The sequence below is a fragment of the Odocoileus virginianus genome, chromosome 12, assembly GCF_023699985.2.
Source record: "Odocoileus virginianus isolate 20LAN1187 ecotype Illinois chromosome 12, Ovbor_1.2, whole genome shotgun sequence".
Taxonomy (NCBI): domain Eukaryota; kingdom Metazoa; phylum Chordata; class Mammalia; order Artiodactyla; family Cervidae; genus Odocoileus; species Odocoileus virginianus.
Genome location: NC_069685.1, coordinates 48,221,145 through 48,247,811, shown reverse-complemented (window position 1 = coordinate 48,247,811; position 26,667 = coordinate 48,221,145). Strand labels below are relative to the sequence as shown.

At 45.2% G+C, this 26,667-nt stretch overlaps 2 protein-coding genes across 8 annotated transcripts in view; both read left to right on the top strand.

The window, feature by feature from the left end:
* Positions 1-3,901, top strand: part of ZNF664 (zinc finger protein 664) — a 33,591-nt gene extending 29,690 nt beyond the window's left edge. For both annotated transcript variants that reach the window (XM_020901351.2, XM_020901350.2), the window contains exon 3: positions 47-3,901. In XM_020901351.2, coding sequence (XP_020757010.2) covers positions 556-1,419 — 864 coding nt within the window. In that variant the 5' untranslated portion in view covers positions 47-555 and the 3' untranslated portion in view covers positions 1,420-3,901. The remainder of the gene's footprint in view (positions 1-46) is intronic.
* RFLNA (refilin A) overlaps positions 1-26,667 on the top strand; it is a 270,973-nt gene that overhangs the window by 29,689 nt on the left and 214,617 nt on the right. For all 6 annotated transcript variants that reach the window (XM_070475130.1, XM_070475129.1, XM_070475128.1 and 3 more), the window contains exon 2: positions 16,771-16,880. The gene's annotated coding sequence lies outside the window, so the exon portion shown is untranslated. The remainder of the gene's footprint in view (positions 1-16,770; positions 16,881-26,667) is intronic.

The window sequence follows — 26,667 nt, the reverse complement described above, 5'->3', positions numbered from 1 at the left end:
GGATGAGAAAGGTGTTTTCAGTGTATGTGTTACGTTTCTATTACAGGAGACCGCTGGAGCGACAGCTGTGCAGGGAGGCCTCACGAGGAAGGACTGACATACCGGGACCTGAGGTGCTTGCTTCCTGGGAGGCTCCTGTCTGATGCGAAGGAGGCAGGATGTCATAGTGACTCTGCAAGGGGAGGCTCCCGAGGACCGAGGCCAGCACGCAGGATCACACCCTTGGCCACAGGGGACACTGGGCAGGCCTTTCCCTGCAAGTGAGACGAACGAGATTATTCTGCAAGAGGAAGATTCCAGGGGCTTAAAAGCACAAAGGTTTGCACCTTGGCAGCCTCTTGGAATGTTGACAGCTCAGGATCTAAAAGAAAGTGCTGTGTTAACGAGTTCCAGAGTTGATGTGGATGTACATGTCACTTTATAATCAATAATAATACTGAGTGAGGAACACTATGCAGGAAGAAACCTTCCATGGAAAGACAGGCAGGGAAAAGCTTAGGCCGACCTCAGATCTCCCGCATAGAGCCAGCTTGAGATAAATGCCAACATGGCCAAATGAGAGACTCTGAGACAGCCGCCTGTAACTGTAGTCATTGTAAGGAAATCTCTAAATCACGATACCAAATAGGAACCATGATCTACAAGTGCCCCATGTGCAGGGAGTTTTTCTCTGAGAGAGCAGATCTTTTTATGCATCAGAAAATTCACACTGCTGAGAAGCCCCATAAATGTGACAAGTGTGACAAGGGTTTCTTTCATATATCAGAACTTCATATTCATTGGCGAGACCACACAGGAGAGAAGGTCTATAAATGTGACGATTGTGGTAAGGATTTTAGTACTACAACCAAACTTAACAGACATAAGAAAATCCACACAGTGGAGAAGCCCTATAAGTGTTACGAGTGTGGCAAAGCCTTCAATTGGAGCTCACACCTGCAGATTCACATGAGAGTTCATACAGGTGAGAAACCCTATGTATGTAGTGAGTGTGGAAGGGGCTTTAGCAATAGTTCAAACCTCTGCATGCATCAGAGAGTGCACACCGGAGAGAAGCCCTTTAAATGTGAAGAGTGTGGGAAGGCCTTCAGGCACACTTCCAGCCTCTGCATGCATCAGAGAGTCCACACAGGAGAGAAGCCCTATAAATGCTATGAGTGTGGGAAGGCCTTCAGCCAGAGCTCCAGCCTCTGCATACATCAGAGAGTGCACACAGGGGAGAAGCCCTATAGGTGCTGTGGGTGTGGGAAGGCCTTCAGCCAGAGCTCCAGCCTCTGCATCCATCAGAGAGTGCACACAGGGGAGAAACCTTTCAAGTGCGATGAGTGTGGGAAGGCCTTCAGTCAGAGCACCAGCCTCTGCATCCACCAGAGAGTGCACACAAAGGAGAGAAACCATCTCAAAATATCAGTTATATAAAGCATTTTGCTAAGAGTTAAAAAAAAATTCTTAAAACCCATAAGTGCCACTAGGAAGGAAAAACCCTGTAAATACCTACATTGATCCAAGAAATTTTTACAGCAGGACCCAGAAGAACATTGTTTTCCAGGAGGCATGCATGAGGGTGAGTTTTTGGATTCATGCCAAGTGTGTTGCACAACTTGTGAATCTGAAACTCCTGTGAGTGTGTGCCCAGGGCAGGCTGTGAGGTCCCAGTCGTGGGTGTGAATTTCCTGGGATTCTGGTGGAATAACTACACAGGAAACCGTGGTCGTTGCACAGCCTCCCAAGTCACCTTCTGTCTACACTTTACCTAAAAGTTACCCCAGATACTGCCCCATTTCAGGAACTCGCCACCTTCCTTCTCTTGATCCCAGCATACCGGTGAATGCATTTGAAAACGGCCAGCTTCCACCAAGTAGTGTTCTGGTACTTCAGAGGTTACCACTTGGTTTAGCCTCTCCATATCTGTCCATGTATCCCATTACTTCTGCACTCACTCTACCCGTGTACCCTCCAAATGCCCATAAATATCCACCCCTTCCTAGATGGCATCAAATTTCATTTTAGGTTTTAGGTGACTCATGATGGCCACTTTACCTGTCAGAGAAAATCATTGGCAAGCATACACGCCCTTGAACTTTAATTTTGTGAATTCTGCTAATCACTGTCACTATGTTAGACTTAATTTTCTAGTGGCTACATCACATATTTTTAACTTGAATATTTTTTGTTTTTTTTTTTTGCGGGGGGAAATAGCTGAATGTAAATAGGGAGGAGGAAGTGAGTGGAGTTGGGACTTTTCTCCATCCAGAACTGCCCTCTGGGGCTCCTTTAGTAACAGGTGGAGCCACTTTCCCGTAGGAGAAGTGGATGATAGGAGGCGTCCCTAATAATAGTTTCTGTTAATGTAATTTTGGGCAATAATGTGTAGGATTACATATCCGTTCCTTTGTAGGCAGGAGTGTCTCTGTTAACCTCTCCTTTTCTTTCTTCATTCATTGGACAAGTATTTATTGAACACCTCCTATGTGCCAGGCACTGTGCCCCTTGCGGGGGATACCACTGAGTAAGACAGACAAGGGCCCTACTCTCGTGGAGTTGACTTCTGGTGGAGGAGACAGATGATAAGCAAGTAAACAAATAACGTAGTGTGAGATAGTGATTAAGTGCTATGGAGAAAATAACCTAGGGTGATGATTTAGAGCTGTGGGGGGGTGGGGGTGGGGGGCGGCGGTAGATAGCGGTCAGGGAGGCCTTTGTGCGGGCAAGGGCAGCGCGGGGGCTGCTGCGGAGCGCAGGTGCCCAGCTTTCGCAGGGGGGCGGCCCTGTGCGCAGTGGGCAGAGCAGAAGGCGCGGCCCGGCGGTGAGTGTAGTGAGCAGCGGGGCGGGGGAGATGCTGAAAGCTCAGTATCCTGACGTTTATAGGCCCTTTTTTTTTTTTTTTTGGCTAGATTGATATTAAAAACTCATGTGGAGGAACTCCAGGAATGTTTAGAAGACCAAAAGTCCCCAATGACAACAAAAAGCAACTAATTTTGAACTTTGTTTCTCTCCTCATTCCTGTTTTTGTTGATTTCCCACATGTAGTCCTTTTTGCTCAGGAAGTCTTTGGGGGAAATTAAGGCTTTTTGAAAGCTCTGAAGTTAGCAGTGTCTGTCCACTGTCTTGAGAGGTTGGAAAATGAACTGCCCGAGATAGTCACCGAAATATGAAACAAAGCTTGATTTTCTCTTCATATTTGAATTAATTTCTTCTATTTGACTGGAAGGGGTTTTTGTATAACTAAAACCTCAGTGCATAAAGGAGATTTAAAAGGGGCACTTAACTGAGTGGGTGAAAGTAGAAGATGGGATTTTTGGTGGCGGGGGTACATGTGTTACCATCTGAATTTTCATCTGGATAGCTCTGTTAATAAGCCTTTGGGAAGTCACTTCACGTAATTTTCCTCCTTTTTGCAAAGAGAGGGCTGGCTTAGTTATTTGATAAAGCCCCTTCCAGGCCTGAATTCCTCGACTACGATTTACTGTAGTGTCTTAACACTCTCTCATGTCACAGTAGTGTGGAGCATTAGAGAAAAGCCTAGACTTTTAGTTGATAGCGAGCCAGTTCAAATATCATTGATAGAATTTTAGTTTTAGGAAAAATGGGTTTGATTTCTAGCTTTATTACTATTAGGTATGTGAGCTTGGGCAAAATCGCTTAATCTTTGAGTCTAGTTTTCTCACGTACAGAATGAGGACATTAGGCTAAATGATTTCCGAGTTTCCAGCTAGTCCTAGAGTTCTATATTTCTACATAGTTGAATTATTTTATCATGCTGTTGCTGGGGAATATGACTAACACTTTTGAAGCTACTAATTTTATGTCGAGCTTTAAAGTCCATAATTGTTATCTTCGGAAAATATTATTTGACCTACAGTATGTCCAAATCAATTTAATAAAATCACTTTATAACAGGGTTCTGTGCTTGACATATGGTGGTATGAACTTGGTGGTCTGTGTGTGTGTGTGGTGGAGGTGGGCTTGTGCATTATGTCTAGGTGACCATATGATATAGTGAGGAGGTTGCTATTAATACTCAAACATGGACAACAAGCCTAAACTGGGACCATCCCAGCAAACCAAGATGTGAGGACACCCTGGCCCAGGGGACAAGCACTTGACCAAGGAGTCATGAGGTCTGCGGCAGACTGGAGAAAGCCCACCCTCCTGAGAGGATGGCCTGCTCAGTGGTAGCTGTTTGTTTCCATGGTGGAAACCAGGCCTCAGGGTCCCGTGTGGTCTGCTCTTTTAAGCAAAAACCAACAATCCAGATTTTTACTTAAAATTTAAAGGTTAGCAATGAATTCACATTTCCTGTGTGACCCATTTTGGTATTTGTATTAAGGAAATGGCAACCCACTCCAGTATTCTTGCCTGGGAACTCCCATGGCCAGAGGAGCCTCGCAGGCTATACGTCCACGGGGTTGCAAAGAGTTGGACATGACTGAGTGACTAAACAGTTATCTGCATGCTGCCCGTAGGCTTGTTTCACTTTGCGAACCCTGCTGTGGCCCCTGATGGCTGTCACCCACCCCTGCTAAGGCCTGACACCTCTCAGCTAAGCAGTGGTGGCCCAGACTTGAGCCACAGTCTCCGATAGTGGGTCTGGCATCCATCTGCTTCTTGGGGCGAGTCTATGCTCCACTTCTGGTTGAGGCGGGAGTAATCCAGACAGCCCTTTCGGTGTGAATGGGGTGTGGCAGAGAGGTCACACTTGCACTCACATTCACCTATAAAGTCACTCCTGTTTTTGCTGGCAGTTCAGGTATGAGAGTGAGAAGTCATGGCTCACTTCCTAGTTTCCTGATGGTTTCCCAGGGGCCTTCCAACTCTTGTTTCAGTTATTCCCCCAAATTTAAATTATTAAGCAGTGTTTTCTGTACAGCCTGCTGTTATCCTCAGCAATTTGAAAATAAGTGAAAACACATATCAGAAGATAGAAAAAATACTCAGTGGTGAAATCAAACCCTGAGGAAGAGGTGAGAAAGAGGTTGATACCATCACAGGATGGGAGGCAGATTATCAGGATAAGCAGTATTGCTGAGTTGGTCCATGGATTGAAGAGGGGTAGGGAACCTGAAGGTGGTGGAGCCCTTACTCTGTGACCTTAAGCTTAACTTCTCTGAACCTCAGATTTATCATTTGTAAAATGGTTTTGAAAATAACCTAACCTGGGAGATACTTGAGAAAATGAAATAAACACATATAAAGTACTTGTGTGCTAAGTCACTTTAGTCGTGTCCGATTCTTTGCAACTCTATGGACTGTAGCCCGCCAGGCTCCTCTGTCCATGGGCTTCTCCAGGCAAGAATACTGGAGTGGGTTGCCATGCCCTCCTCCAGGGGATCTTCCTGACTCATGGATAGAGGCTGCATCTCTTACGTCTCCTGTCTTGGCAGGCAGATTCTTCACCACTAGTGCCACCTGGAAAGCCCATGAAGTGTCTAACCTTTAGTAATATAACAGATAATATTATTAATACCATTTGCCTATTAAGGAAGATGAGTCATGTTATCAGGAGTCCTTTTGTCCTGTTGAGCACTGTGATGGGTCTGGACATCTGCATTTGGGGTGGGACCCAGAGAAGGCTGAGTGGCTCCACGTGGTGAGAAAGCAAAGAACTCGAGTGTCCCGGTATAGTCTGAGACGAGAAGATACAGAGTGGACTTGGGAAGGGAGTTAGAGAGGGACCCAGTGGAGTAGGGTGGTGTCTGGTTGCACGCTGTCCTGTATGGACCCTCGCGACCACAATATCCTTCCCCCTGAAGTCCTGGGATGCTCAGTCTGAGCAGATTTCTTACGGAAGCTCATGGAAGGGCCAGATGCTATGTCCAGACTGAAGTGGGGCAGAACACCCAAGTACCACGCATCAATAATTGTGGGGCCAGGAGAGGGCAGCGCTGAGACACACCCTCCAAGGGCCTCAGAAACTCTGGGAGAGCTTCCAGCTCCCGTTAGCCAGTGTCACCCAAACCCTGCGGGCGGGCAGGCCTCCAGGTGTTACCGCTTGGTTCCCACTCCTGGTGTGCATAAGCGAGAGTAATTCCGAGGTCAGAAGGACACAGAGACATTTTAAATAAATCATTCTCACCTTCTGTTTTAAAATATTAAGAGGCACACGAGCAAATCCGGAGATTGCTGGGCCCTGTGTTTGTTACATGTGTCAGTGGAGGTCTCAGTGGACTGACTGTTGAACCAAAGCGCGTTCATTGTTCAGATGTAGGTATAATATTGGAGAAGGAAATGGCAACCCCTTCCAATATTCTTGCCTAGGAAATCCCATGGACAGAGGAGCCTGATGGGCTATAGTCTGCAGGGTCACAAAAAGTCAGACACGACTTAGTGACTAAACAGCAAACAGGTATAATAGATGCAAATAAAATACATTTTTAGAATAGGATAATAGCACATATATGTTGCTCTTATGATTTTCAGGTGAATTTACACAATTTGTAGCCTGTTTTGCATGTACCCCATCAGTCCTGCTCCCCCATACTGCTTCAGAAAGTGGATTCACCCTGACTTGGCCTCCTCCCCTGTAAAGCTAGTCTTGGCCCATGTCTTCTCTGCATCATGAATTACAGTGGGAGAGTGTGTTGAAGAGTTTTTAAACCCAGGATCTATAGATGGATCTCAAAGAGATCCAGAACCTTCTTAAACTGTATGCAGAGTTTTGTGTACCTGTAGGTATAGGCGTTTTTCGAGGAAGGCAGTCTTTTTAATTTAACTTGTGACTCTAATGGATAAAGAACACTGATTGGGAAGAACTTCCTGATGGAGCCACACAGTTATTTGTTGTGCAGGGACCTTGGGCAAAGGGACACCTAAAAGGTCAGAACAGCAGTGGGTCACTGGGATGAACCGAAAGCCAGGTAATAAATAGTTCAAAAAAAAAAGTAACGCTGAGCTGCGTTGTGAGGAAAGAAGACACTGTTGGCATGAGGTGAAAGGTCTGTTAGAGTGGGCTCGGTGCAAGAGAAAAGTCCTGTGAACAACGCGAGGGAGTCTGTATGGGTGAGAACAGCTGGGTCCTTCAGAAGGACTGGTTGGACACGAGAGGAGTCAGCTCCATGCATGGAAAATGCCAAAGCCACAACTGAGTCTGGCTGTTAGTTTCAGGAGAGGCAATTCCTGATGTAAAGTTGGAGTGAGGGTCCCAGTGCTGGGGTGGGTTGTACTTAGGTTCAAATAAACCTATTTGCATCACTCAGCGTCGTGTCCTTCCATGTTTAATTTCTGTGTCCTCCTTCACTTGCTTGGTACACCAAATTAAGGGGATATCTTCCCTATTCATGGTTAAAGCAATCACCTTGAGTCTTCAGCCTGTCTGTTCCCCAAAGTGTCCTTTCTACCCCGGTGCTCCTCTGCCCTTGCACATCCCCTCCCTTTCTGAAATAAGCTCAAGACCCACAGGGACTTAGTCCAGAGGGTAAGTCCTCCCCCTAACATCTTGTGAGGAATTAGCTGGAGATTTCGACTAGTGACCAGCAGGCCACACAGCGTCACTGTGGCCAACAGTGTTTGGAGAAGAATCAGTTTTCTACGTACTGTATGCCAAGACAGCTCACTCGATCCAGTACACATCAGGAAAAGAAATCAAAAGAGAGAGAAGTATAAATAAGATGGTAAGGGATTTCCCTGGCAGTCCAGTGGTCAAGACTTCACCTTCCAATGCAGGCGTTGTAGGTTTGATCCCTGGTTGGGGAACTAAGATCCCACATGCCTCAGGGCCAAAAAGCCAAAACATAAAACAGAAGCAAAATTGTGACAAATTCAGTAAGGACTTTAAAAATGGCCCACACCAAAAAATCTTTAAAAATAAGATAGCAGGAGTAGATGTCAACATAGTATTCATCATAGTGAGACCCTGGTGGTTCAGACAGTGAAGAATCAGCCTGCAATGCAGGAGATCAGGGTTCAATCCCTGGGTCAGGAACATCCCCTGGAGAAGGGAATGGCAACTCACTATAGTATTCTTGCCTGGAGAATTCCATGGACAGAGGAGCTTGGTGGGCTGTATAGTCCATAGTGTCACAAAGAGTTGACTGAGTGACTAACCCTTTCAGTTTTCATGATAATAAATATGAGTGGATTAAATTCTGTTTCTGAACATTTTCAAGTTGAATGATAAACTGCACCACAAATATGTGTACAGGTTGATTATAAGAGACTATGTACCAGAAAGAAGTGACACAAAAGGTTGAAAATAAGAAAGTGAAAAAACATACCAGGAAAATATTAACAGAAAGAAAGCCAGTGGTGGCAGCCTTGCCAGTAAAATGCAAAGTAAAAAGCGTCCATTTATGCAGGGAATAATTTGTCAAGGTAAATAGTTATGTACCTTTATTCAACTAAAACATAGCTTTGAAAGAGACAGTTTATGTGTTTAAAGGTACAGTGAGAAATTAATTCCCGACCATAATAATATATTAATCCTCATATCTCAGAAATCTGCAAATCAATTAGACAAAAATCAACCATCACTGTTAACTTGATCTATCAGGTGTCTATGAACTTTGTGCCAACAAACCCTCTTGGAGCGTTCATAAAAAACTGACCATGTTTTATGCCAGAAAGAAAATCTCATCAGATTCCAAAATGCATAAATCCCGCAGGTCACATCCTCTGACTGTAAAACATCTCACAAATCAAAGGTGCTGAGAAGGAGACAAAAATCCTATCCACTTGGAGACTTACAAAAAACTAGCAGAACATCCTCTTCCCCTTCGGGTTGAAAGCTAACCACGAAATCAGTGCATGTGCAAACTAGAGATGGATGGCAGTGACAGTAGCGTGTAACATATCTCAGTTGTGATGGAAATGAGTAAAAGTTTCTGTAGCCTTAAATTCATCTATTAGGTAAGAAATGTTAAAAGTGAGCCGAGCTAGGGACTTCCCTGGTGGTTCAGCGGCTAAGGCTCCACGCTCCCAATGCTGGGGGCCCAGATTCGACCCCTGGTCAGGGAACTAGATCCCACATGCCGCAACTGCCACAAGTAAAGAGTGCACATGCTGCAATGAAGATCAGAGATCCCATGTACCACAAATAAGGCCTAGCACAGCCAAATAAATAAATATTAAAGAAAAGCCGTAAGCCAAGCCTTTGAACTTAATATGCTTGATCTTTATCAAGACCACTTTTTGTTCTTGTTCCTTTCACCTATCATTGTGCTGAGTCATTTTGAAAAAATAAGGATAACCTGTAACATGCAGCACTGTTAGGACCCCAGGGAGTTGTTGGGGGGCAGAGAAGGGGCCCCCCTGGATCCCGAGGAGTCACCCTTAGATAAGATGGCCTAATGAAGTGCAGAATGCCTGGTTACATTTGATTTTCAGATATTTGACCTACTGATGCTAAAACCTACTTATCGTTTATTCATTAACCTGAGATTCACATCTAACCGAGTGCCTTCTATTTTCATTTGCCAAACCTGGCACCCCTGCTTGAAGGAAGGAGGGGAAGGAGCTCTAGTGTTCAGGGGAGGGGTGTCACAGGGGAGTGAAGGAGACCCTCGGTGGGGTGAGTGGACAGTCCATTGGGCCAGACTGGAAGCAGGGAGACCGTTCTGGTTTCTGTAGTGAAGACAGGCTGCATGTCCTGGTGACATGCTTCCCAGGCAACAGGGAGAGGAAAGGTTCTGGGTTCACAAGAATAGTCTGATCCAGGACTCCTGGGCACCTGGACCCTGGGAAAAGCCTGTGTGGGCCCAAGGACTGAGGCCGGGGCTGTTGGGGGAGAAACCTCTGGTGATGATGGAGCACAGTGTGGAGGCAGGGATCCAGGTGGACACATCCCCATGGCCCCCAAGAGGGCCCAAGTGGGGCTGTCTAAAGCATGGACCCCAGGGCAGGGCCTCCTTCTGACCAGGTCCAAAATGGTCCAGATTGACCACACGCCTACAGAGACTGAGTTGGGGATGATATCAGGCCAGACTGGCCCAGTACAAATTTCTTTAAAAAAAAAAATGTATATTTAAATATATATGGCTTTGATACGAACCATTTTTAGTCTTTATTGAATCTGTTGCAACACTGCTTTTGTTTTGTGTTTTGTTTTTTTGGCCACGAGGCACGTGGGGTCTTAGCTCCCCAACCAGGGATGGAACCCACACCCCCTGCATTGGAAGGCGAAGTCTTAACCACTGGACCACCAGGGAAGTCCCCCAAATGAAATTTCTGCCCCTTGTGAATACACAAAAATAATATTTACCGAACAGTCATTCTGAGGAAAGGAAGGACAAAAAACGAGCCCATGAACTCCAGCTGTCTCCAATCACACATCCAGGGCATTCGCTAGTTGACATTCTTGGGTCTCTTCCTGATTTCCCCTGTGTTCGCATCTTGTGTTCGCCAAGGTGCAGACCTGACTCAGACCAAGTGGCAGGGAGATGTGCGAATAACTCTCTTTCCAGTGTTAAGTGTTTTCCATCTCAACAAAAGTGCTAATCAATATCCTCAAGAGATCCTTGTACTGCAAGAAGCCTGGGAAAAAGACTGCTGCCAACCTCAGTGCTCAGTGCAGGGCATCCTCGAAGGCTTGAGAGGCCAGTGTTGTCAGGGGCCCCTGCAGGGAAATGGCTTGTGATCCTCATCAGCTCTGAAGCATCACCTGGGGTCTCTTCTCTCTTCTTTTCTTCACAGTCTTGGAGAAAACACTATACATCATGCATGGTCAAGTTTCCTGAAGTCCTCGGGCCCCTCTGACCACTGCCTCTGAATACTGACACAATTTTAGTTCAGTGATAGATAGTGTGTGTGTGTGTGTGTGTGTGTGTGTGTGTGTGTGTGTGTGTGTGTGTCTGTGTGTGTGTTGTTTAGTTGCTTAGTTCTGTTTGACTCTTTGAGATCCCATGGACTGTAGCCCACCAGGCTCTTCTGTCCATGGGATTTCCTAGGCAAGAATACTGGAGTGGATTGCCCATCTTCCCAGCTCAGGGATTGAACCCGTGTCTCCTGCATTGACAGGCAGATTCTTTACCACGGAGCCACCTGGGAAACCCCCAACACAATTTTAATATGCACAGCAATGGGGTGAAGCAATCACTCAATAACCCCCTTGAGTATGGAACAGTAAAATAGATACATTTGCTTTGGAATTAATTATATTTCATTTGCCTTCATGATTTAGTCTTGAATAATATAATCAAATTAGCTGACATTACTTAAGCAAACTTGAGTTATGTGAGTAATTGGGAAAGAGCCAGTTATTTGATGGAAAAAAGCCAAGCTGGGATTCTTTTTTTTTTTCTCCTGGGTAAAGAATAGTCATCTAGAAGTTGCTGACTCATTCATGTTGTTGTTGTAGTCGTCCAGTCACTAAGTCGTGTCTGACTCTTCAAGACCCTTGGCCTCCACTATCTCCTGGAGTTTGCTCAAACTCATGTCCTTTGAGTTGGTGACACCATCCAACCACAGCTGAATATTAATCGTACACTAAAGAATTTATGTTCTCTGGATAGTTTGGGGAATTGTTAAGACCATGAAGTAGTGAGAGATGTTCATTTTCCTTTTATAAAACAAAAAATGCTCTCAGGGAACCTCCCTGGCTGTCCAGTGGCTAAGACTTCACCTTCCAAAGCAGGGGTTGTGGGTTCAATCCCTGGTCTGGGAGCTAAGATCCCACATGCCTTGCTGCCAGAAAGTCAAAACATAAAACAGTAGCAGTACTATGAAAGTGAAGTTGCTCCGTCATGTCTGACTCTTTGCGACCCCGTGGGCTCTAGCCTACCAGGCTCCTCCGTCTATGGGATGCTCCAGGCAAGAATACTGGAGTTGGTTGCCATTTCCTTCTCCAGGGGATCTTCCCAACCCAAGGATTGAAGCCGGGTCTCCTGCATTGCAGGCAGATGCTTTACCTTCTGAGCTACCAGGGAAGGCCAGCAATACTGTAACAAATTCAATGAAGACTTTAAAAATGGTCCCTGTCAAAAAGAATGTATCCTCAGGCTGAAGAACAATTTGCTTTATTGTTTACTTTTTACTAGAAATAGTGTTGCTGTTGTCTTTATTAGAGTTGATCCATCCATCCATTATTGAAGTATGATTTTCCTTCAATATTGTCTTCTAGGTGCACAGCATAGTGATTTGATATTTCTTTACATTACAAAATGATCACTAGGCTCAGTCTAGCTACCATCTGTCACCATGCCATACACATATTTGAAGAATATTATTGGCTGTATTTCCCATGCTGTCCATTTCATTCCCCATGACTCATTTATTTTGTAACTGGAAGTCTGTACCTCTCAATCGCCCTCACCTATTTCTAGAGTAGATACATTTTAGAACAAAACTAAATCCTCCCAGATCTATTTTGTTAGCATGGCAGAGTCAAATGCCAAAGTTATGCTACCTAAGGAAATAAGAGCTGTTGAACATTGAGAACCTGACTGTTCTATGTCACATGGCTAGAGAGGTCAAAAATTAAGTCCTTGGTTATTTTGGATCAAGCAAGTTAAAAATCAAATCATTTCACTTGGAAAAATGAAGTGACGTGGCTTTAAATGCATGGATAACCCCCTCTAGTGGTCAAAGGGGGTGGGTCGGGGCTATTGTACAGGTTCTCTGTTATTATCCATCTGGGTTCCCTGTCTCCCTGCATGCGTGCAAGCTAAGTCGCTTCCATCGTGTATGACGCTTTGGGACCCTATGGACTTGTAGCCCACCAGGCTCCTCTGTCCGTGGTTTTCTCCAGGCAAGAATGCTGGAGTGGGTTGTCATGCCCTTCTCCATCCCTGCCTCCCTACAACTTTCTAAACAGTTTTTTCCCTCTTGGAGAGGGGGAATGCAAAAACTTCCATTCTACACCTATTCTCTGGATTACTTAAAGAATATTTTTGTTGTCTGTAAAGCATCTTTCTGGTTCCACCCACCCCAAATGCTGTGAAAGCAACTACTATGAATGTTACAAAACTTCACAGTCCCAAGTTTTAGCCCATTCTCTGTTCAATTTATGCCTTTCTTATCCGAGTTAAATGTTGACTCTCATGGCCCTTTGCTTCATATGTGTAAGTTCTTTGTTAATTCTAAGTTCTATTAATTATATCTAGGCTAGTCCTTCAATGATTACTCATTTAAAAGATAAAAAGATAGAATCAATGGGGCTTCACTGGTGGTGCAGTGGTAAAGAGTCTGCCTGCCAATGCAGCAGACATGGGTTCGATCCCTGGTCCGAGAAGATCCCACATGCCGAGGAGCAACTAGGCTTGTGCACCACAACTATTAAGCCTGTTCTCCACAACCCGGGAGCCGCAACTACTGAGCCTGTGTGCCACGTCTACTGAAGCCCAGGCACCCTAGAGCCCGTGTCCGGAACAAGAGAAGCCACCGCAATGAGCAGCCCTTACTTTGAAACCAGAGAGCAGCCCCTGCTCCGTGCAACCAGAGAAGACTCGTGCAGTGACGAAGACCCACACAGCCAAAAGTAAATCTAGAAATTACTTAAAGATACAATTAATAATGCTAAGAAGACTTTGTGGTTTTGTTTTGTGAGAGGTGCATGCCAAGTCACTTCAGTCGTGTCCAACTCTTTGCCACCCATGGGCTGTAGCCCTCCAGGTTCTTCAGTCCATGGGATTCTCCCAGCAAGAATACTGTAGTGGGTTGCCATGCCCTCCTCCAGGGGATCTTCTGGACCCAGGGATCGAACCCATGTCTCTTACATCTCCTGCATTGGCAGGTAGGTTCTTTTCCACTAGTGCCACCACAGGTAGTGTTATGTAAAAAACAGAAGCAGGATGTGATTTCATCAGACAATGTCTTTGGGATAACATAAAATGAAAATTAAGAGTCTAGCTTATAAATCATTGAGTTACAAACCATTACTTCACTTGTGCTGTGGCTTGAAAAAGCAGATTTCCTTCCAAGAGCTCAGACCATTGCCTGTAAATCATACCACGGATGATAATGTTTTTAAAAAAGACCCTTAAACAACTGCTTGGTGAAGCATGCCAAGTGTTTCTGATAAGACAGCCTATTGATGAAGCAATTCTTTTTGGCTCCACATAGCCCAAGCGTGTGTGTCAGCAGATTAACATTATCTTCCCTTTTCATTTTCCTGTGGGGCTCATCAATGACCATTATCTGACCAAAGAAAGTTCCACTAAACGTGCAAGAGTGCTCAAAAGGTGGTTGAATGGTACAGCAGCCCAGTAGGGTGTATTTTAGCTTAGAGACCAGAAAAGCTTACAAGCTTATGGGTGGTTAAAAGATATTCCTTCTTCTCTGCCTCCTTTTCACCCTCTCCAGGCAACAATATGGGGAACTTATAAACCACCTTTATTATTTTTTTTATAGCTACCCCTGGCATTTTAAGACCATCATTAACTCCATCTTCTTCTACTGTATTTTATTATATTATATATTAAAATATATATGCATACTTTAATTTTGACTGCATTGGGTCTTCATTGCAGTGACCAGGTTTGGTTGCTCCACAGCATGTGGGACCTTGGTTCCCCAACCAGGAATCAAACCTGCGTCTCCTGCACTGGAAGGCGGATTCTTAGCCACTGGACCACCAGGGAAGTTCCTACAAAGCCACCTTTGTAGTTTATAGAAGCTGACATCTCCGTCTTAAGATACTTATCCTTGTCATGGTCATAGTAATTCAAACGGGAAAAGATTTTCTGTCTCCGTGTTATGCAGAGGACACTGGAAAGGGTGGTGGGTGACTTGCAAAACTGAGGGGGCAAAGCTAATCAAGAAACCCAGTCTCCTGGGATCACCATCGGATCATGCAATCCCACTTTTGGGTACAAACCCCAAAGATTTGAAAGCAGGGACTCCAACAGATATTTGTACACTTGTGTTCATAGAAGCAGCATGATTCATACTTGCCAAAAGGTGGAAACAATTCAAGTGTCCATTGATGGATGAACAAATAAGTGCAATGGGGTCTATCCACACAATGGGATATTACTCAGCCTTAAATAGGAAGGAAATTCCTACACATGCTGTGAATACAACATGATTGAATTTGAGGACTTTGTGCTGAGTAACATACAAATATTGTATGATTCCACTTATATGAGGTACCTAAAGTGGTCAAATTTATAGACAGAAAGTAGAAGAGTGGCTGCCGGGACTGGAGGAGGAGGAATTGGGAGTTAGTGTTTAATGGGGACAGAATTTGTTTTGGGGAAGATGAAAAAGTTGTGGTGATAGATGGTGGGGATGGTTGTATAACATTTGAATATATCTGATGTCACTGAACCATATTCTTAAAGATGGCTAAAATGGGGATGTCCCTGGCAGTCCAGTGATTAAGACTCTATGCTTCCAGTGCAAGGGGTGCAGTTTCGATCTCTGGTCAGGGAACTAAGAAGATCCCATGTGCCGCGTGGTGAGGTCAAGAAAAAGAAGACTAAAATGATAAATGTTATATAAATTTCAACACAATGAAAAAAGAGATCCCACAAAGGGAATGGCATTTTGGATTAATATTTAGAATGCAGAGTCAGGAAAAAAATCGTAGTGAAAGCAGATTTTGAAGGACTTTTCCTGGCTTTGATTTTGGTCCCCTATTTCCTAGCTGTGTGATTTTGAGCCAGTTGCTTGACCTCTCTGTGCCTCAGATTCCTCATCTGAAAGACAGGAATAAGATTTGTACCTATTGCAACTGGCTCTTGTAAAGCTGAAGGGAGCTGAATATGGAACTTCACAGAGGGAGCATCCAGTAAATACTGGCCATTACTGATTAGAGTTTAACCTGGCCAAGGACTCTCCTCTAATAAATATCAGCACCTCCTGCAAAAGGCATGTCAGCCAGTCTTCTCCATTGTTAGGGTGTACCCGTCACGCATCATGTTATTTGTTGGACTGGACTGAAAGCAGAGTGCTACCGTCTTTGGAAGGAAATCATTGCAGCTTAAAGATGATCAGAAAATGCATTTAAGAAATTTAAAGGTGTCACGACACTGTCAATACTGGGCTCTCCCTATAAATGAAATCAAAGAATGGATATGTATGATTTTAAAATAAAATAAATGTACACTTAAAAAAACCACCACCACCAGGTATCCTGAATGGCAAACTGGTGCTCTATCAATCAGGGAATTTCCTACTTCATCTGGATAACCTGCTGCTTGAGGCAGCTCAAGTAGGTGAACTTGAGTGTTTCCTTGAGTGAAAGGCACCTTGCTAAGGGCTGAAAATACAGAGGATGATACCAGACATGCTGTTTAGTTATTTATTTAGTTATTTATTTAGCCTAGTTGGAGAGAAAGATTTCCAGGGGGACTTCCCTGGCAGTCTGGTGATTAAGTCTTCACCTTCCAATGCAGGAGTTATGGGTTTGATCCCTGGTTGAGGAGCTAAGATTCCCATATGCCTCTCTGCTAAAACAAAACAATCAAAAGTAATACTGTAACAAATTCAACAAAGACTTTAAAAATGGTCCACATGAAAAATCTTAAAGAAAAAAAAAGACTTCCAAACAAATCATCATAACACAGGGTCATAGAACACCCACGGAAGTCTGATCAAGGCACCGTGTGAGTGCAGAGGTGACCATGAATAGCCCTATATTCATGATCCAATGAATAGGTCCACAGATCCAAGAGAGACTTCCTCCAGGAGCCTTTTAAGGGATGTGTAGGAGTTTGACAGGAATGATGAGAAAGTGCATTTCAAGCAGAGGAGATGGTATACCCCAGCGGTTCTCAAAACTCACTGTGCTTCAGAAATCACCTGGAGGGCTCACAAAAAGAGATCCCCGAGCCCCACGCCAAATTTCTGACTCAGTGGGTGTAGGGCAGCACCTGAGAATTTTTGTCTCTTATCAAGTTCCCAGGGGATGCTGGTGGTGACGCTGTTGCCCTGGAGACCACACTTCGAGAGCGGCTGAGTAACACGAAGACCTGCAGCATGAAATGACGACATGCGTTTGGGAACCTGTAAGTAAGACCATGTTACTGGAACTTGAAGCGTCTAAGGGATGTGGTTAGAGAGCTTGGGAGAGGACTTCAGCTCCAGGGAGGGGTGGACAAGGGAGATAAACACACAGCTGTATGCTCTAGCTACTGCAGACACACTGCTATAGCACTGGATCCTGGCAACAACTCAGGAGGCAGAGGGCATCACGTTCATTTTACAGACGAGGTCATTTAGAAGCACAGGCTAAGTGATTGGCAGCTGAGGTGCAGGAGACAGAGGACCCTGGACTTGGAGGCTCATGAGATGTGGATGAGCAGTCTCTCAGTCCTGACTTTGGAGGTAGATACAAGGTGATGCCGGTGACCAAGACGAGAAGTGTGGGGAAGGGGCACATTTGCAAATATTCTGTCCAGAATGGGAACAGGTAAATGTCCTCCTTCCCACACTTACCTGTCCCCTCCCCTTTCATTACATGCTTTATGGTTAGTTTTGTCTTTTATCTTCTCATTCACTCATCCTCTTTATATTTCCCTTCTTCTTATGCGATGCTCATCACCAGATTACACCTTATTAACAAATTTTCTTCATCCTCATATAGAACTAATTTTTAAAACAAAATACATAAGGATGCAACTAGATGAGGAAAAAGGGACAGAACTTTCACTCGATGTTGAAGTCTAAGTGCCTTGAGAGAGCATGTCTTCCTTTTATCATGAAAAATTTTAAAGAGGGAAAACAGAATGATTGACACCCCTATGTCCATTACATGGATGTAACTATTATTAACAGTTTGCAATTTTACCTTCATTTCCCTTTCGAGAGCATTTTAACGTGTTTGAGACATTATGACACTTCACCTGCAAATACTTGAATATTCATCTCTGAAAATAAGGACATTTTCCTATGAACTACAGCAGCACCATCATTCATAAAAGATGAGCAGAATTTATTCAGTCATCTAATGCTCAGCCTCTATTCAAATATCCCCTCAAGATTTTATCATGAATTTTTTCAAACGTGGGAAGAATTTTAGTGATTATCCATACACATATCCACCACCACTAGTTTTGTAATTAACATCTTGCTTTTTGCTTTGTCATGTACCTATCCACCTGTGTGTCCATTCATGCCTCTTAGTTTTTCAATGCATTTCAAAGCAATGTGCAGATCTCAGCATTCTCCTTCCCCAAAACACTTCAGCATGGGCATCACAGATAAGCGTCCAGTAATTGTTGTTGTTGTTGCTTTTCCTGTTGGGGTAAAATTTACCTGTGTGATGACACACTTGTTTTAAGTGTAATATTTGATGAGTTAAGACAAATGCGTACATGTGCGTAACCCAAAATCCCTATCAAGTTACACATTATCATCACCCCAGAAAGTGCCTCCAGACCCCTTTTGCAAGCCCAACGCCCAACCACAGGCTACCCCTGTTCCAATGTTTCCTACCATCACCTCTTCTGGAACTTCATTTAAATAGAAGCATACAATGTGTACTGTTGAATGTGAGGTTTCTCTAACGCAGGACAATGTTTAATACTCACCCACACTGTGTGCATCTCAATAACTTCCTCCTTTTCCTTGCCACGTATTATCCTGTTTTTGGTTGATGGACAGTTTCCTTTTTTTCTGTCGCTGATGAATAAAGCTGCAATGAACATTTGTGTACAGGGTTTCCTGCTGTACAAATGACTTCTGGTTTGTTTTAACCACAGTCCAATCAAGGGCCGCAGGTTATATTAGTCCGTGGGCTTTTCATTTTCAGGGGGAGGGATCAAATTCCCTGATGTATCCACAGCTCTTGTTACCTGGCTGGCATGAGGAGAAGCTAAATCCTCTGAGTGAGCTACTGAGTCACTTATGTGTCGACCTAAGCTTTCTGACTGGGATGGTTTCTTTTGCCCCTTGCCTGTGGTCAGGAGGGGAAAAAACCTCCAGGCAGAGATCTCAGAACTCCATAATCCAACTATTTTCTGTGATGTACTGTCAGCTTACGGCCGCAAGAGGGCGCTTGCTCACTTTGAATGATTTAAATTCATCAGGCCCGGCAAATGAAATGTTCTTCCAGAAAACAAATCTTTTAAGATAATCCCTCCGTGTTTTCAGTTCTGTTGAATTCAGTAGTGACGTCTGTTCAGTTGCTCAATGAGTATTTACTGGATACCCACCATGTCTGATCCATTGAGCTGGCACCGTGGGTGGCAAAGAAATGAAACATTTTCCCGGCTGGTGGCTCTCCCGCCCACGGCGGGAAGATAAGGCAGCCACAGAACATCTCAGTGTGAGCTTGACGTCAGGAGTGTCAAGCTGAGACACACAGGTGGGTGTGAGCTGGCAGTGAGGACGTCCCATGCAGTCATGATGTCAAGAGCAATGGTGGAGGGCCCAGAGGTTCTGGAACATTGGATATGTTTAGGAAGGTTGGAAAGGATTGGGTGGCCCAGAGCTAGGAGGTTTGGAAGACTATTCTGAATGCCACGGGGCAGGTAGTTGAGTGATGCGTGGTGGTAGATTGGAGAGAAGTGGGGAGGGGCAATGGGGAAAATTGGGCAGAAGGATTGGTTGGTCCAGTTGGAGGTGATGGCACCTGTGTTAATGTTGACATAGGGAGAATGGCTGAGAATCACCTCTGAATTCTGTAGGCATGAACAAGACCCCCCGGGAAGAGTAGAGAAGAGAGCATGTTCTGGTATGCTCTCGGAGCACTCTTTTTTTTTTTTTCAAAGTATTTATTTGGCTGTGTTAGGTCTTAGTTATGTTATGCAGGATCTTTTGTTGGGGTGAGAGGGCTTAGTTGCCCCGTGAAAAGGGGGTTCTGAGCTCCCTGACCAGGGTTCGAACTCACATCGCCTGCATTGGAAGGTGGATTCTTAGCTATTGGAGCACCAGGGAAGTCCCAGAGCCCTCTTGTTTTGAATATTGGTTTTTAAAATACGGGTTTTTAATATATTGCATTATATTAATAGTACTCTTTAATATATGGGTTCTTAATATATTACATTAATAACGCATTTTCACCCAGATGGTTTCAAGCGGTGAGATGTTTTTTGCCCTTTTTTTTTTTTAACGTTACTCCGAGGAGTTTCCTGGTGGTCTAGTGGTTTAGTATTTAGCGCTTTCACTGCCATGTTTCAGATCAAGGAACTAAGATCCTGCAACCCGTGCAGTGCAGCCAAAAAGAAAAGTTACTCTGACACTTGTTATAATGGTGGTACAGAAGGCTTTATTTAGGATTGTAGGTGTCAAGACTCAAGATGCAAGAGAGACCAGGCTCAACTCTGAATATAGCAAAGACAGCTGGGGATTTATCATCAGTGGTTGGGTAGATTGGTGGATGGACAATTACCAAGAGGATATGTTGAAGGTAGGCTGCTGCTGCTGCTGCTAAGTCACTTTAGTCATGTCCGACTCTGTGCAACCCCATAGACGGCAGCCCACCAGGCTCCCCCATCCCTGGGATTCTCCAGGCAAGAATATTGGAGTGGGTTGCCATTTCCTTCTCCAATGCATGAAAGTGAAAAGTGAAAGTGAAGTTGCTCAGTCATGTCCGACTCCTAGCGACTCCATAGACTGCAGCCCACCAGGCTCCTCTGTCCATGGGATTTTTCCAGGCAAGAGTACTGGAGTGGGGTGCCATTGCCTTCTCTGGTTGAGGGTAGGGCATCTTGCTAAACTGACTTGGCAGGATTCTTGCTGAAGACAGGGCACGTGATCAGATATCAAGGGTAGAGGATCCTTTCTAAAGGGACTTAGTCACAGCTGGACCAGCTGATGGAAGTCAGCGCCCAAGGATGAGGCCTGGGGAGAAGACGGCTCAGAGGAGCTGGACTTGGGTTTGGACAAGGAGAGACTTGGTGTCCTGTCTCAGGCATTAACGGATCTCTCATGAATGCAAATTTCAGTATGTAAATTGGGAAGTATTTCGAAAGCAGAAAGCCTAAATATATATTATTTAAAGTGGGAGGTATTCATATTATTTAAATAGGAGCGTGACTTTGGTGAATTGGAAAAATGCGTGTATCTAAAGGAAGATGAAACCTGAAATCATTTTCATACAAATATCAAGATTTTTTTGACATTCTAAGTCAGTGGGAGAGGTCTGTTTGATTTACAAAAGTAAATGAAGCGTCAGATAAAGAAAGGATTTGTGATCTTTTGTTCATACTTTAGAAAAAGATGGTGTTAGTTAAAATAGATGTATTAAATAAAATGAAAATAAAAATGCTTTTGGTCCACTGAAATAAGGTGATGTGTTAGGTCATAACTAGATCCCCGTTAATAGGCTAATTTGTACACACACACTGATTTGCATAAATATCCATCCTTCCTCCCACACACTTTACTAAGTTTAAGGTACAAAGGTTTCCCTGACAATTTATAGTTTTCTTTTTCTCCCCTCATTCTTCCTTAAACTCCCCTTTTCATCACCAAGGGGCAGCTGGATGCATGGGTTCTGGAGTTGAACGTAGCACCGCTGTCTCACCCTGTCCTCGTGGCTTTAGTTTGCCGGACTATGTAATGGGGTAATAACTGCAGCCTCTCAGGAGAGAGGCGGGGCTGCTGCAGTTCCTGGCTTCCACCCAGGCACGATCCTTGTATCTGGTTGAGACGGTCTTGGACCCAAGTTTAATGTAAGGAGGAAGTCCAGCCAATTCTCTCTGCTTTGTGAATTAAAAGGGAAAGCACTTTTCCAACTTGCCCGTGGAGTTTGATGCTTCCCTAAACTTCTTGTGTTACATGGTTAAGGCTGAGTTAGCAAATTGCAGTTGATCCAGGAAACTTCAGTAGACCCTGTTTAATGCTTCTTTTTTTATAGGATCGTCCAACTTTAAAAATCCATTTCTCTCTTATATATAAGTTTCTGTCCATGGGATTTCCCAGGTAAGAATACTGGAGTGGGTTGCCATGCCCTCCTCCAGAAAACCTTCCTGACTTAGGGATCAAACCCATGTCTCTTGTGTCTCCTGCGTTGCAGGTGGATTTTTTTTTACCACTGAGCCACCAGGGAAGCCCCATATATAAGCCCATAGGTATTAAAAATAGAATGAGGTGTATACACCTAGGATACAAGTTCCTTCTTCAACACAACACTTGCAGAGATCAGATGAACTCAGGAAGAGGCTGAGAACTTGGCCCCAGAGCCCAGAGTTGGAAGTGATCAGTTATGGTTAGCTTCTCTGAGATGCCCACTGAGCATCCCGGGGAGCTGGCCCCAGGTGGGTGTGCAGTAGGGCAGAATGATGTCACCCTCTGGAAAGTATCCTCACTCGTGGACCAGTTTATCAGGGGGATTGAAACTCTGAGAGAATGAAAAAGGAAAATGGATGAAACCAACCAGATTTTGTTTGCTCCTGGTGGGGCAGGAAAAAGAAATAATAACCAAAATTTGTACTGTTTTTAAAAAAAAATTTTCAAAGAATTTTTTTTTTAATGTGGGCCATTTTTTTAAAGACTCTTTTATTTTTTAAGGCTTTTTATTCTGTATTGGCGTATAGCTGATTAACAATGTTATGATAGTTTCAGATGGACAACGAGGGGACTCAGCCATTGATACACATGTGGACCATTTTTAAAGTCTTACTTGAATTTGTTACAATATTGCTTCTGTTTTATATTTTGGTTTTCTGGCCATGAAGCATGTGGGATCTTAGCTGTCCAAGCAGGGATCGAACCCACACGCCCTGCATAGGAAGGTGAAGTCTTAGCCACTGGACCACCAGGCAAGTCCCCAAAGTTCTCATCATTTTACCTGGATGGGCAGTCCTCTGACACTGGGCCCTGTGTCTCACCTTCAGGGTTCACGGTCCCAAACAGGGGTATCTGTGTTAGTGTCTGCTGTATTTCCAATAAGGTCACACTCACAGGTTCGCGGTGGACATGAGTTTAGGGGGACACTGTTCACCCCAGCACATTACCCAGGTGTCATACCTTGGCCACATGCCTGCACGTGGGCTACCAGGGAGCAGGACTATGGGTGCCTCTACCTTTGCTAACACAAGTGAGCTGCCTCGAAGCAAGACCCACACGATGGGGGTTCCCTCCAAAAAGAGGGGTGTCTGGAAGCTTGACAGTCAAAGTTTCCAGGTTGGGAGGCTTTTTCCAACCACATGACCTGATGGCAGTAATGAATACAGCAGCTCCATCAGCATAAACCTGAAAGTTAGCAACATCACTAATTCTTGTCTTCTGCTACTTTTGTTATCTTTTCTCTCTCTCTTTTTAGATTAGTTATTGGCTTCACTGGGGTCTTCACTGAGAAGCATGAGGGCTTTCTCTAGTTGCATCAAGCGGGGGGGCCACTCTTCCTTGCAGTGTGTGGGCTTCTCATTGCAGTGGTTCTCTTGTTGTGCAGCGCCGGCTCTAGGACATGGGCTCAGCAGCTGTGGTGCACGGACTTAGTTACTCCGAAGTACGTGGGATCTTCCTGGATCAGGGATCGAACCTGTGTCCCTTGAATTGCGAGGTGCATTCTTAACCACTGGACCATCAGGAAAGCCCTTGTTATCTTTTCAGTCATCAGTGAATACAGAGTGAATGTACAATTGATGGATTCAAACTGATTTGGGTCTTTCCCTATTTTGGGGCACTCAACGCAACCCAGATAAGTCTCACTTCACTGCTGGAGACTCTACAGTTGTCTGATGGATATGTTCTGTCTTTGCCCTCATCAGGGGCCAAGAACACTGCTCACAGAAACACTGATCCCCATGACGATGAACACAGGAGACAGCCCTGAGTATCAGCTCGCAGGCATTTCTTCATCCCGGGCCCGTAGATTGGCAGGGGTTTCCCGAGCCCCTGAGTGTGGCTGCTGGTTCTGCCAAGATACCAGTTCCCCCTCCTTAGCACATCCTCAGTTCTCAAAGAGCAGAGACCATCTAAGTCAAGGACAAGCCAGGGACTGCCCTCAGCCCGCCTCCCCGACCTCTGCCCCCCACACTGCGCAGCTGTTCAGAGGGGTAATACCTGCAGGACTTCCCTGGTGGTCCAGGGGTCAAAAATCCACCTTGTGCTCCGAGGGACACTGGTTTGGTTGCTGGTCTGGGAAGGCATGAGATCTGAATTCCTTGACCGCTAAGCTAGTGTGCCCAAACTACTGGGCTTACATGCACCCTGGAGCCCATGTTCTACAACAAGAGAAGCCATTGCAATGAGAAGCCCTTGCATCGCAATGAGAGAAAGCTCACACACAGCAACAAAGACCCAGCACACTCCCATCAAAATAAATAAATCAGTAAATCTTAACAAAAAATAAAATAAAAAAGGAAGAGTAACCCTGCAGCCCCCTGTACCCTAAGCAGTAATCATGCCAGGTGCTCATCTCCTACACCACTGTGTGTTACATACAAGGTCCTTGACATGAAGAGTGAAAAGCCTCTTGAAAAACCAGCACCCCAGTCAACTTCTCTCCAAACTCGTAGCCAGGCTCCCAAGGGATCCAGGAGGCAGCCCAGATACCTCACTCAGAGGTCACCCCCAGCTTCATCATTCTGCCACTAGCCACTGTCATCTTGAAATGCCACAGGAGTGAGGGCCAACTTAAAGGCTTCATCTTCCAGTGGATGTGCTGTTTTGTTCTGTGCATCATTAAGCTGAAGAATGCGATAAGACAGAAAGATAAGATGCTTCCATATATTATATTACTGGAGGCCAGGGTTTCTTGGCCTCAGTGCTATTGACATTTGGGACGCGTCATTCTTTGCTGTGGGGCCATCTTGGGCCCTGCAGGGTGTTGAGTGGCATCCCTGACCTCCACCCACTAGAGGCCGGAAGCATCCTCCCAGTTGTGACAATCAAAAATGTCTCCAGACACTGCTGTACTTCCCCTGCAGGGAGAAGGGCGGGCAGAATGTCCCTGGTTGAGAACTACTGCTCTGGGCTGTTATTAGGATTCAGTCCTAAAAATAGGAGAGGACAGAGTATATGTGTGCATCCAGCATTTGGAAAACTTCGGCGCTTATTTGCACAAGTCATGATTTCTCTCTGTCTGTGCTCCCAGCTCTTTATCAAGGGACAAGAGAGGCTGATCAAATCTATGACCAAGTTGCTGTGGATGACAGCCCTGCCCCAGAAACAAAGGAACCAGATGTTCTATAGCACAAAAGAAGAAGGAAAAAAAGAGCAGCTCTCCACGTTGTTTAATTCGTATTTTTATTGGAGATGCCTCAGCTCCTCCATGAAACTTAAGTATTAGGGGAAGGGCAGAATTAATTCAAGCAACATTTGAAGTCAGGTTCTGCTGCAGGTTCTTTGAGAAGATAAATGAACAAAGGGAGACAAAAATCTGCTCTCGGAGAGGCTTGTCCCCCAGCTGTGATGTGCACGGTGTTGTGTGTGATATTATAAAATCACTATTCAGCTCTCCTCCCAAGCTCTTACATCCGCCTTCTCTTTTATCTCCTTTCCTTGGCTGCACATTCTAAGTTTGCAAAGAGCAGAGAGCAAGTAAGTAGAGCACAGTTCTGTGCCTGTCAAGCACCTGGGGAGCGCCCTGGCGGCTCCTTGGTCCTGGGAGCATCCACTCCTGATGAGTAGGGGGCACTGTGCGTCTCTGTAACCACCGGAACCGGAAGTTGTGTCTGGGCGTCACTTGGAGGCTGAATGTGTGACCTTTCTCACGCCCTCCTGGAATGGATCTTGCGTTGGGGGTTTTTTTCAACACATGGGCGAAAGAAATAATCATGGAGGCAGATTAGAGATAGTTTTGTATCAGTTTCTCCCCTTTTAGGATCTGAAGGATCTTGTCTCCCTGTGATTCCTTTACTCCAGGGCTCACAAAAGGATAAGATCAGCATGTAGTGAAGTTTGGCACAGACTTTGTGAGTTTATGTCATAAAAACCAAAGTGATGGGGTTTCAATGCGGTAGCTCTAATTTTTTTTAATTGATTAATTTATTTTTGGTAGCGCTGGGTCTTTGTTGCTGGACACGGGCTTTCCAGTGAGCCAGGGATGCTCTCTAGTTGCAGTGCAAGGCGGGGGCTTCTCACTGCGGTGGCTTCTCTTGTTGCGGAGCACAGGTCCTGGTGCAAGGGCTTCAGCAATTGCGGCGCATGGGCTCGGTAGTTGTGACTTGTGGGCTCTGGAGCACAGGTTCAGTAGTTGTGGTGCACAGGCTTAGTTGCCCGGCGGCATGTGGGGTTTTCCCTCATCAGGTATCAAACCGGTGTCCCCTGCATTGGGAGGCAGATTTTTAACCCCTGGACCAACAGGGAAGTCCACAGATCCAATTTTTAACAAGCAAATGCGAAGAAAAGATAAGCCCCCCTTTCTGGACTGTGTCTCTTTTCCTGGCCCTGAAGCTCATGGGGTCTGAGAAATAATCAGCAGCTGGACACTCAGGCAGGAGGAGGGAGAGGGCTGTGTGCACAGGGCTGTCTGTTTCCTGGGGTGTCACACACGCACACGCACGCGTGCATGGCCGCTGTGGCAGTGCATGCTCAGATGTCCCTCCAAGAAAGATCTTGTCCTGCTGCAGGAGCCTTGATCAGACAGCTCCAGCTGTTACCTGTGCATCTGGTCTCCATCTCTGCTTTTCAGCAGAGGTGCCCCCAGGCAGTGCCCGAGCACTGCAGAGGCACAGGCCCAGCCACTTCTGTCCCACATGGGATCCTTCCAATGGGCAGTCTGCTCTGGAGCTCGGGGCTGCAGGTTGGCTGAGACCCTCAGATCTGCCTGCCCCAGTCCTGCTTCCTCTCCTCTTTGCCGCAGGCATCACCCCCCAGTGACGCTCGCCCTACTAACTAAGTGTCCACTTCCCAGAGGACCCGACACAGTGTTCATGTGGTTGCAGGAAATGGGGACCCCTT